This window comes from Drosophila takahashii, chromosome 3R, assembly GCF_030179915.1.
Source record: "Drosophila takahashii strain IR98-3 E-12201 chromosome 3R, DtakHiC1v2, whole genome shotgun sequence".
Classification (NCBI taxonomy): Eukaryota; Metazoa; Arthropoda; class Insecta; order Diptera; family Drosophilidae; genus Drosophila; species Drosophila takahashii.
Genome location: NC_091681.1, coordinates 7898451 through 7911276, shown reverse-complemented (window position 1 = coordinate 7911276; position 12826 = coordinate 7898451). Strand labels below are relative to the sequence as shown.

At 36.3% G+C, this 12826-nt stretch overlaps 2 protein-coding genes across 2 annotated transcripts in view; one reads left to right on the top strand and one right to left on the bottom strand.

Annotated features, from left to right (window-relative positions):
* LOC138913438 (uncharacterized) overlaps nucleotides 1-12826 on the bottom strand; it is a 96588-nt gene that overhangs the window by 45458 nt on the left and 38304 nt on the right. The window lies entirely within an intron of this gene.
* On the top strand, nucleotides 6918-7688 carry LOC138913244 (uncharacterized). Its single transcript, XM_070216112.1, has 3 exons — nucleotides 6918-6971; nucleotides 7023-7212; nucleotides 7279-7688. Exons 1-3 carry the CDS (start codon nucleotides 6956-6958, stop codon nucleotides 7451-7453), a joined length of 381 nt encoding a protein of 126 aa, XP_070072213.1. The 5' UTR covers nucleotides 6918-6955; the 3' UTR covers nucleotides 7454-7688.

Below are 12826 nucleotides of genomic sequence, written 5' to 3'. Positions count from 1 at the left end.
CCATTCATTAAAAAGTTATGCGCAATCAATATGTTATATATCCATCTCCCTCGCACTCCCTTTAGCTGAGTGACGGGAATTAGATAGTCGGGACACCAACCCGACTAAGGGCCGGTTTCTCGAGTCCCTGTCAAAGTCCCTGATAGCTATGTATCTGTTCGAAAAACTTAAATACCAGATAAACTGTTCGTAAAAGCAAATCCGCTTTCTCGACTGCTTTAATTTATCTGAACGAGAAACAATTACAGAGTGCTGTTAACGCACATAATTGTGCCTTTGAAGCGCAAAAAATGGCGTGCTTCGATTATTTCATCAGCTGTTTGGGTATAATTCAAAGGAAAAGTCAACTGTGATTTTGTTTCTTCTTCTTAGTTGACTTTGGGAAATCAGCTGTCATTCTATCGAGCCGAAAACGCTTAACAGGGACTCCGAGTCCCTGTCAAAGTTAGCTCTCACATTTATGCTTGAGAAAGCCAAAATGCCTTAGCTGGGACTTTATCTGTTCGAGAAATGTTAGCCGGAACTCGAGAAACCGGCCCTAAAGCGTTCTCTCTAGTTTCATATAAATATAACGCTGAGATCTCAGAAACTACAAAAGCTAGAAGGTTGAGATTTCCCACACATATCTTTGGCCTCCTACGCAGCGCAAGTTTATTTCAGCCGAGCGCCACGCCCCCTCTAACGCCCACAATCGCCCACTTACGATTTTAAAATGGGTCCTGCGCCCACATCTTTAAAGATTTTCGAGAAGTATAAATGAAATTTTGTTGTGTATATTTATACCTATTTAAATGGGACCATTCATTAAAAAGTTATGCGCAATCACAAAAAACAAAGTTATATATCTATCTCCCTCGCACTCCCTTTAGCTGAATTACAATTATTAGTCGGGACACCAACCCGAGTACAGCCTTCGCACTGCTTTTAGCTGAGGGACGGGTATAGCGTTCTCTCTTGTTTCATATCAAACTGATTTTCTATACCGTTTTTCATCTCATTATATAAAATTATTTGATATTTTTTAACTTATTTTAATTAAATGGAGTCCAAAACCTTAGTAAATTCAAATAAATGATTTATATTACACATATTGGAATAATTAACATGTATCGAGAACTTAGCTATACAAGGGCGCTGATCACACTGAATCCGCACTCCACAAGTATCTCGTTTTGCTTAGCGCCAGAGGGTCCTTCTTAAGATGACTGCCAGCTAATTGGATACCGTACAAGCTGGCAAAACATCGATAGTGATCCTATTAAAAGTAAAAAAATAAAAATAATATTCAAAAAACATAAAAACATAGTAGCGGTCCAGCCGCTATAATTGCGATCAACCTTAATTTTAAACATTATAATCGGAAATCCACCAATTTTTCTTAATGAAAAGGAGCTGGTCCACTATGTTTGACTTGAGTGCTGACCTGGGCTCGGAAATTACTTGGCCTGCCTTCGAGAACATCCTCTCAGATTCCGTTGAAGTCGCTGGACTAGTGGTTTTACAGCGGTTTCCTCAAGATCTCCTTCCTCAGCATTAGCACCAGCAATCATGTTTGTTGTTAAGGAATACTTAGAGAATACAATTCGTCAGGGGAACAATTAAGGAGCTAGTCCCATTTGCGCTTGACGAGCACTACGTCGTGACTGCTAAAATGGTTTGAATATCTTTCAGCAGTTCAAGCTGGGGAGGAAGACGATATGAACTCATTTGTGTTTACTTCTTGGATCAGGCTGTATGCTTTGTCACCCTGAGCTTGCCTGAATTTATCGTAGGCTATCGTGCTACATTAAAAAAATTTTACAATTCTCTTGCATTTTGGTAATACATGCTTTATAGAATCTTCGGCCAAGCAATCTTGAACCACAAAGTTCAGACAGTGAGCGAAGCAGGGTGCCGCTTTTGTAAAATTTCGCACGATTTTATCATCGCGTTGGTATTGTCTGTCACTTTTGGATTTACTTTTGACTTCAAGTTCCATTTGGAGAGCACAACTCGAACAGACAACTCGTACAACCATCCATCGTAATGGCAATTGGTCCACTTTGCTCAGTATGAGTTTGAGCTTGGATGTCAAATCGGCATAAACATTCTTTATGTGGACATTTTTTAATGTGTTCCGGTGTAACGAGGATCTAGCAGATTGACAAAGTGGCGAAACCCCGAGTGCCTTACAATTGAGAATGAATGGACGTCATTTTCATCAGTGTCTTATCTAATTTTTGCTTACTGCGGACTTACTGTTGTATTGATCGTCAACTTTTAAGAATTTGGAAATTGACCTTGTGGGCCGCTCCAACAACTGATGAGATGGATGCACACGCGTTAGGTGATCACTCAAGTTTGAAGTGTTGACACCGGTTTTGTAAGTCTTATTGCAAAACCGATATTCAGCATGCTTGCCGTCGTTGCTCTTTTTAAAGTGGTACCATACCATGCTCCTTTTCCAGGTGCGCTTTCTTGATGTGTTAGGTCTAGGTAAATCCTCGCTGCTCTTGCTGGGCAGAATTTCCTTTTCCATGTCTAAAGCACGTGCAAAAAAATGTAAAGAAAATGAGTAAAAGCTTTTGTATACTTTGAACATCTTACTTACTGATTAAAGTTTCCTGACGGGCACCGCTGTAGAACCACAATTCACTTTCCACTGTCTAAAGAAAACCAAGGTTTAATATGAATATTATACTAACTAAATACTAACCATTTACAAAATAAAAGAGGCAGCACAAATTTTTTCACTGTAGTTTTTGGTTTTTCGTAGAATGCCAGTGTTACCGTGGTGAATCACACAAGAAATGCATTTAATACCATAATCAATAAATAATTAATTTTGAATTCACAGCCATACTATTATTTCGAAGACTATTCGATGTCCAATTTGATATAAAAGCAAGAGAGAACGCGCCATCTATGGCACGGAATTGGTACTGTTTGTACACAAAACTGTGGGCACCACGGCTTTTTGCGGTTTGTGGGCGTTAGAGGGGGCGTGGCACCTTGATAAAATAAGCTTGCGCTGCGTAGGAAGCCCAAGAATATGTGTAGGAAATCCCAACCTTCTAGCAATTTTAGTTTCCGAGATCTCAGCGTTCATACAGACAGACAGACGGACATGGCTAGATCGACTCGGCTATGAATTCGTATTGCTTTTATACGGAAAAATTGATATGTACAAATTGAGAAGACAATATCAATCGGGTATTGTTCCGTTTTTTAGTAGTAGTTGCCTACTCCAATGTTTCTAAGCATCTCGAAACGTTTAAAGCATGGTCTCGAAACAACAGAGTGGTCTAAAATTTGTATAGTGTTATGATCCGAATCATATGAAATATATGTATCCTAGCCTACACTCAAAAAAAAACAGCCCGAAATCGCCATTAAATCAAGAAATTCGCAATGACTTTCAGTCGATGACGATTTACCGTATTTTTTAGAAAGTAATTTTCTAAAAGTTAGAAAAAAATTTCTGAAAAGCAGAAACACTTTTCTAAAATCTAGAAAACTTGTCATCAAATTGAGAAATTTTCTTAAAATTTAGAAAGTAGGGGAGAGTGGGGGAATTTCGTCAGCATTTTTTCAAAGCTATTTTTTGTCCATCTTGAGACACGTTATCATATTTCTATTTTTATTGTTGAATGCGGTTAGCACCAAGCTTTAAAATGTGACATTCCCCTATTTTTTTAATTAGCTTGGTGATTTATAAAAAAATAAAATGTAAAACCAATATACTGGGGCAATCTCACCACACAGGGGGGTAAAATCACCACACAACCGGGGAAATTTCGTCACCTGAAAAATGTAGGGAGTTTAACGCCTGAAAATATGCTACACTGATCAAGCGTACCATTTTTGTTGACGTCCTATATTTGTTGCTGCTGCTGGTAGTCTGTTCGTTAGCCAGCTCGTCAAATATAAAAATATGTATTTAAAATAGGTGCGAATTTACCCTTAGCGTAGGGTGGCGAAATTTCCCCAGACCGTACTTTTTTAGAAATAATTATTTTTCTTGCGAAATTAGGCGCAAAGTTAAAAATCACTGACGCAGAAATGCACATTATAGCACTGTGTATTATATAAAAAATCGTGTATCTTATTCCTTTTGAATTGTGGCATACAGAAAAAATTTCGTCGAGAACTAAATGTAGCTTTTGAACTGTTAAAACACATTTAATATTATAGCTTAATTATCTTGGCCTTCTGTGCAAAACAAATGCATTGGTTGTGTCTGGCCGTCTTGAAGGACTAAAACAAAAAAATTATATATTTTTACGACTTATGGATTCCGAGATATTGCAGGTGACGAAATTGCCCCTGTGACGAAATTCCCCCACTCTCCCCTACTTTCCTTGAACATAGAATTGTTTTCTTAAAATAAGAAAGGACTTTTTAATTTTCAGAAAATTTTCTTTATTTAAATAAAATGCATACATATTTACTTAACTATTTTATTTCCTAAGCCAGAAAGAGAAAAGAAAATAAAAAAGATGAAAAGAAAATTATTAATTTTCCTAAACAAAAAAGGAAAAGAAAACAAAAAAGAAAAAAATAACATTATAAATATTTTCTAAAAAAAAGAAAACAAAACAAATAAGATAAAAATATAATTATTAATATTTATATTAAGTATTTAATATATTATTATTATTAAAATACCTGAAATTGAAATTATGCCTGCAATGGAAAATAATAAAAATTAATGTAAGAGGAGGATGGTACTTGCAGCCTGCAATATTATTAATAGCCAAAGCGATTAAAATAGTATGCCCTTAGCTTACCATAAATTTTCACACACTCACTTTAACTTTCTTAAATAGGCTCAAAACAAATTAATTACTTTGAACATAGAGTAATAAACTGTATAGAGACGCCATTTGCATTGACATTATTAAAGCCTATTTCCATGGAGTTATGGGGTTATTGACAAAACCCTGTTTTTTTCAGGGTTTGACAAGAAAGGAAGTTAGCTTCGGCCAGCCGAAGCTTATATACCCTTGCAGATCATTCCTATTAATTAACAAATCGCAAAAATGTTCAATTTTCTAATATTTCTCATTAATTTTCCGATCGTTCCTATGGCAGCTATATGATATAGTCGTCCGATTTTGATCAAATTAAAATTGAAATTCGGAAATATTTAAAAAGAGTCATATCCTAGAGTAGAAGATAATACAATAAAAACCAAAGAAGCTAGAATTTATTTCCTATTACTTTTCCATTAATTTTCCGATCGTTCCTATGGCAGCTATATGATATAGTAGTCCGATTTTTTAAATAATTAATTCGAAACTCACAAATATTTAAAAAATAAGATATATATATATATATATATATATATATATATATATATAATAAGATATAGTTGTCCGATCCGGTCGGTTCCGACATATATACTACCTGCAATAGAAAGAAGACTTTTGCGAAAGTTTCGTCCCGATAGCTCAAAAACTGAGAGACTAGTTTGCGTAGAAACAGACAGACGGACAGACGGACATAGCTAGATCGACTCGTCTTTTGATGCTGATCAAGAATATATATACTTTATGGGGTCGGAAACGTCTCCTTTACTGCGTTGCAAACTTCTGACTGAAATCATAATACCCTCTGCAAGGGTATAAAAATGCTGTGAATGCTTCCTATGTTTTGCTTTTACTGTGCTACTGCTATGAAAGTTTTTGGAAGTCGGAAGCAAAGCCGAAGCAAAATCATCGACAGCCAAAGTCGACTGTTAAAATTTCGTCGGAAGCAATGTTATAGCAGCATTTTACATTTAAAAGCAGCAGTTTACATTTGAAAGCAGGAGTTTACATTTAAAAGCAGGGACCGTAATCATTATAGATTAAATAATAAAAATTACTTTGTAAAATTAAAATTCAATTTTTATATTTTTCTTAGAGCATAATAATCATGTTTGCACCGTTATCTGAAGTAATTGTTAAAATCCGGGATGATTAAATGTATTTCCAAAGCCAAATTTTTGGAGTTACTAGACCCAACTCCTTTCAGCTCAACCATCCCCAAAATAATGGATTTAACTTGGTCATCTTTAATGAATTAAGCACTGATACCAAATATGTTACGGCAGACCCCTGTTCCGCTATCAATTTTGAGGGATAGGAGCCGTTGGGATAACTCCAATTTGATATAATTTCTTATATTATCAGCGACTTTGCATACCGCCGCTCGAACATTACTTGCGTTAAGCACAAAGCGTTTGCCTGTTTTTTCTTGAAATCCACAGCAGATGGGATCAATAATATTTCTTAAATCACTTGAATTTAATACATTAAATGGAATATTGTCCTCCGTTACTAAACCGATATATGAGCGAATTAATTGATTTTTATTCAATTTTACCTGAATAGACTGGGTTTTTGTGGAAAACGCTTTTTGTACCCCTCCATCTTCGATTTTAATTGTCTCGTCTTCGATTCCGTGTACTTTCCATAGATGACTTTTCAAATTGTAGGTCCGGCCATTCTTCATTAAAACTTTGCACAATGTGCAAATAGCTTTATCAAGGTCACTTGTATTTTCAAAGTATTTCCAGACAAAAGAAAATTGTTTGTTTCTGGCAGCCATTTCGATCAGGTGATATTTTTGAATGTTAAAGTTGCTTTCAGAGTGCTGACAGCAACACGAAAGCAATGTTTTTTGCTTTCGGAAGTCTGTAGTACTGTTAATGTTGCTGTGCTTCAATATATTTGCTTTTGCTTTGCTTTCCTAAAAAAAATTGTTTGATCTCACAGTAACAGCAAAGCATAAATATAGGTGCTTTTGCTTCTCAGCTCACAGTTTTTGAAACCCTGGTTTTTTTTACATAGTTTTTGTATAGGCAACTAGAGCAGAGAAAAAGTAGGGTACATTAAGGGTCTTTGCTATATTTGGTATATTTCGTATTTGTTTTCCTATCGTTGACGGTTCATCCCTAGTGAAAAATTCAAGCAAAGCTGTTCTGATTACCATGTCGAAACAAAAAGGTAAGAAAATATATTTAATTATTTTATTAATTAGTTTAAAGCCTTTATTAGGTTCCCGATTTGTGTGGCCGAATGAGGCCGTCCTAACTCTCTTCGACCTATGGCCAGATAATATGTATGGTTTTCGTGGTGTGCAAAAGAACACGCACATATACAAGGATATGGCCAACAGCCTTAAGGATTTCGGCCGATCACATGTGGAGGTAAAACAAAAAATGGAAAACATTAAGAAAAAATACAGGTATGTAACTTTAAATAGGGAACCTATAACATAAATTAACATTTTTGTTCTTCGACCTGCTTTCAGAGTCGAACTGGCGAAGGTTAGACCTTCGGGAGGTACCCCCTCCACATGGGAGTATTTCGAGCGGGTGGCTATCCTGATGCAAGGGTCGCAAGCAGTGGATGTGCACCCAACTGACAGCACAGATAACGCATACCGCAGTAAACATAAGAATTACTCAATTATACTAATAAATTGACATTTTTGCAGACTCTCAAGCTTCGGCAGCGATGGGCAAGGCGACGAAATGGACGAAAGCACTGCCACTGACTTTGATGGCCCCTCGGGCTCCCAAACAAAGCGTCGCAAAACAAGTAAGGACGATGAATTCCTTCAAATTTAAAAAAGGAAGCTGGAAGTAATGGAAGAAATTGCCAAAGAATCTGCCGATTTTCATCGCAAGGGGCTGGGTTTACTACAGACGCGTGCCTCGGACGAAGATTAATACAAAATAAATAAATTAAAATAGTATTTGTTTTAGTAATTTTTATTTATCCAAAGTATTAGGCAATTAGGCATTACGATTTAAGAATTCCATTGCAAGGGCTCATCGTACCGTTTCCGCTCTTTCATTTGTATTTCCTAGCCAAAGCTCATGCTCCGGAGTATCCTGTCTTTGGACTAATTCAGCATCTTGCTGCCATGATTCTGGCACAAAGCTATTGTGGGCGATACAGAAGTTGTGCAGGATGCAGCAACAGGATATAATTTGGGAAGATTTTTCAACTCTGTTGTCTAGTCCTTTTCCGATCTTTCGAAATCTTGCCTTGAGGTGGCATTTTCCACCACTCTTCTAGTCTTTGACAGGTTGTAATTGAAAGCCTTCTGTTCCTCGTTGGCTTCTACGGAAAACGGATAGGGTTTCATAAGATTCTTCGAATAACAAAATGCCGAATCTCCCAAAATAAGCACAGTGATTTCGACATCATTAATTTTTCTGGTATGTTCATCCATTAACTCGGCACCGACGCGGAGTGCCGACGCTTATGTAGGAAAATCTATAGCGATAGTCGACCATAGCAAAAAGCACGGTTGAATACCAAACCTTGTAATTATGGTATTCCACAGCGTCCTTAGCATGAGGTCGCACTTCTATTAGGAATAGTTTTTGTATAAGTAGGGGAGAGGTCTGTAGGTTGGTACACCTTTTGTTTTTAATCTGCCATTTCGACATTCACCTATGAAACTTTACGCATTTGGTACTGATCGAAAGGTTAGTCTATTAGCTTAATAAAAAATATTTTTTTTCCTTAGGGGAAACTGAAAAATTATTTTTTTTGAAAAGTCCCAAAAAACGACATTTTGAAAAAGAGGTCTGTAAGTTGAGACACTTTTAAAGGTCAATAATACTCACAAAAAGTACTCCAAACTATAAGGAACTATTTATTTATGTTAATTTAATCAATTTTAGTACGTCCTAAATTATTTCCCATCCATTTTTTAAGAACTTAGACCAAATAACAATTAAAATCAGAAGGCTTGAACATTCACTTTTCCCCGTATATCAAAGAAATGTACTAGGCAGAAAGCGACCTCTGTTGGCCTAAGGCCTTTTTGTATAAAAAACGGGTGTCTCAACTTACACGCTCAAAGTGTCTCAACTTACACAAAATGGGATGATTCGGGAAAAAATTAATAACTTTTGTTCCGATTGCTTTAAAACTGAAAGACTAGTTCGCATAGAAACGGACAGACTGACAGACTGCACAAAAAAAAAAAACTATGTAAAATTAACATAGAAAAATAGTATTTAACTATTTTCTGAATTTTTCATGTATTTTGTTGTTTTATTTTTTGGGTCATTGAATAGTATTTAACAATTATAATATTAGAAAACCTATTTACGAAATTTGCATGTATTTTGTTGTTTTATTCGCTTGGCAAGTTAATAGTAACGTCTCAATTAATATCGTAGCCAAACTATTTTATTTGTTTGCGTGTATTTTGTTGTTTTATTTTTTGGGGCATTAAATAGTAACACCACAATTAATATCGTAACACAACTATTTTTTTCCTTCATTTATTTTGTTGTTTTTAAAATACGATTATAAATTGTATGTCAACTATTTTTCTGTACTTAGGGTGGTTAGAGTATCTGACTCATAATCTCTGGGTCGTGAGTTCAAATCCCGTTTTTGCAGATGATATTTTTTTTTTTTTTTTTTTTGTTAAATGTTGATTTCAAGTCTATAGATTTTCCTCTACAAAAAGCATTCTTCTATGGCCTAGTGGTTAGAGTGCTTGACTCCGATGGTTGCGGGACCGGTTCGATTCCCAGCGGAGGCAACAAACCTAATTTGTAAGTTTAAGTATCTGTGAAATGTAAGTGTCTATAAATAACTTCCATATAAATTAATATAACAAATTAAATTAAAAACAAGAGAGAACGCTATAGTCGGGTTGTTGTCCCGACTATCTAATACCCGTCACTCAGCTAAAGGGAGTGCGAACGCTGTGTCGGGTTGGTGTCCCGACTAATAATCGTAACTCAGCTAAAGGGAGTGCGAGGAAGATAGATATATAATTTTTGATTGCGTATAACTTTTTAATGAATGGTCCGATTTGAAAAATGTCTTCTACATTTCGATAGGTATAAATATACACAACAAAATTGCATTTATACTTCTCGGAAATCTTTAAAGATGTGGGCGCAGGACCCATTTTAAAATCGTTAGTGGGCGATTGTGGGCGTTAGAGGGGGCGTGGCGCTCGGCTAAAATAAACTTGCGCTGCGTAGGAAGCCAAAGAATATGTGTGGGAAATCTCAACCTTCTAGCTTTTGTAGTTTCTGAGATCTCAGCGTTCATACAGACGGACAGACGGACAGACAGACAGACAGACAGACAGACAGACAGACAGACAGACAGACAGACGGACAGACGGACATGGCTAGATCGACTCGGCTAGTGACCCTGATCAAGAATATATATACTTTATGGGGTCGAAAACGCTTCCTTCTAGCTGTTACATACTTTTGCACGAATCTAGTATACCCTTTTACTCTACGAGTAACGGGTATAATAAAATAAGTTAAAAACATAATTAAAAAAACAACAACTTTTTTCGGGGTAAATACTATTTTGTAGGTCATCTACTATTTTATAGGTAATCTACTATTTTTTGGGGCATTTTCTATTTTTTATGGGTTGGGGCAGTTTTCACTATTAAATAGTTGATTTTACATAGTTTTTTTTTTGTGTGTGACAGACTGACAGACTATTGATGCTGATCAAGAATATATATACTTTATGTGGTCGGAAACGTCTCCTTCACTGCGTTGCAAACTTCTGACTGAAATTATAATAATAACGGAACGGTGGAATCTGGGACATGGGGCCAATTTTTATTTTTTGATTTTTGGTGCTTCTGGGGGCCAAATCGAACAATTTTAACTGCAAACTTGTTTAGAATGAAATTCTCTATCGATCTAGGTAATTCGCGAGTCTGGCCGATGTTCGGAAGTGTAAAAGAAATGCATTAATTATTTTAATTTATGACGAGGGTTTTTTAAGGACTTTTTTGGTATGGGCGGATTTAGAGGTTGGTCCACTGTTAACTGATTTTCTCAAAAACTGGCGATAATTTTTTGATGCTATTTTCCTCAAATGTCCTTCAAAGGACGACCTTTAAGCTAAGCTAGCGCGCATTGTGGAGAACGCTCTGTGAGTGGAGATATTCCCCAAAACGTGGGGACCTGGTTTTTTGAATGCATTTCTTTCACACTTCCGAACATCGGCGAGACTCGCGAATTACCAAGATCGAAAGAGAATTTCATTCTAAACAAGTTTGCAGTTAAAAAATGTTCGATTTGGCCCCCAGAAGCACAAAAAAAAAAATTGGCCCCAGGTTCCAGATTCCACCGTTCTGTTATCGCCGCTAAAGTCACCGACACTAACTTGACGCACATAATACTAAGTACCTTTGAATAAAAACATTTTGATAACTAACTCCGAAATTTGGACAAATTTGGTATTTTAAAGTTCTAGCTAAATGGTAACACTGCCAGGTAGACGGTTTGCCGATGGATTTTTTTTAGCTAATTTTTTCGAAAGGTTTTATAAAAAGCATATTTGTAAATATAAACCGAAGTAGGTATACAAATCGTAGTATGCAGGTAGTTCATAAAATTCATTAGAGTTGTCTTAAATAAAGTTATATTTTTGGGAAACGTTTGTAAGTTGGGTAATTTTATCAAAGCGTCCGGCAAAATACGGGGGATTTATAAGCCGTCAAAAATGACGTCTGTGACACCGAGTTTTGCTATTCGGGAGAAATTCGGTTGGAATGGTTTTCTGTGACACCCCCGCATATATATATTTTACACTTTTTAAGGGGGGAGATACGTATAGAACTGCAAATTTGTCAAGTTTTTCGTGTTTTTTTTTAAACCAATAAGGGTTTGTGCTGGAATTTTGCAACTTGGCATGCTGATTACATATACTGTTTCTATGTTTATACGATAGCAATCACGATTTCTTGAAAGCGCGAAATAGAAATAACCCCTGTTTATACGACAGCCGAGAATTCATGCTTTTATTCACTCTCAGCTGATAGGGATGCCGGACCGACAAAAATATCTAATTTTTAATACCACTGATTAGAGATATAGCCTATAAAAGGCCTTCAATTTCTAGCGATCTGGCAACGTCGATAATTTTTTACAGAGTTACCATACTGCATATCACCAAATCACGCTTTTGGGCAGAAATCATAGTCAACTTTCGTGTGTTGCCGAATTCACGAAATGGCGTTTATACAAGCACGAATCGCACAAAGTATATGTTTATACGATGCCGAATTCACGCTATCATTTCACGCTTTCGGCCGATTCGTGTCTGTATAAACGCCATTTCGTGAATTCGGCAACACATGAAAGTTGAGTATGATTTCAGCCTAAAAGCGTGATTTGGTGATAAGCAGATCTGGTTACTCTTTAAAAAATGATCGGCGCTGCCACGTCGCTAGAAATTGAAAGCTCTTCATAGGCTATTTCTCTAGAAATTATCACCTACTTTTTCCGGTCCGGCATCCCTATCAGCTGAGAGTAAATAAAAGCATGAATTCTCGGCTGTCGTATAAACAAGGGTTATTTCTAGATCGCGCTTTTAAGAAATCGTGAATCTCATCGTATAAACATAGTAATAGTTTCTATCAGGGGTGTCACAGAAACCGTCGACGGTTTTGGGGACGGTTGGCTTAGAAACCAACCGACCAAAACCGTTAGTGTCACAGGAATTCGAGAGATTTTCTTTTTTTCGGAAAATGTACCGAAAAACGACCAGGGCTGGACGCATTCACTAAATATCGATTATTCAATAATTATCGAATTTTATTTGACTTATTTGGACTATTTCCCAATAAGTTTTAAACCTAATTTATGTTTTTCTTGCAAAATTACAAAAAGATCATATGTTTAAAGCGCATATTGTAGGGGAGTGTAGGGTAAGGTGACGAACGATTCGTTTTTTGAATGTAACTTTTGTAAAAATCAATATTTTTTAAAAGTGTAAACGCAGAAAGTTGCTTACATCTTCTGAGCATATCCCTGTAAAATTCGAAATTCGAAATTCCA

Bases quoted from the DNA above. Each gene is read 5' to 3' on its own strand.
- LOC138913244 (XM_070216112.1), top strand. The intron at 7,213-7,278 runs GTATGTAACTTT...ACCTGCTTTCAG, and splicing joins AACATTAAGAAAAAATACAG to AGTCGAACTGGCGAAGGTTA.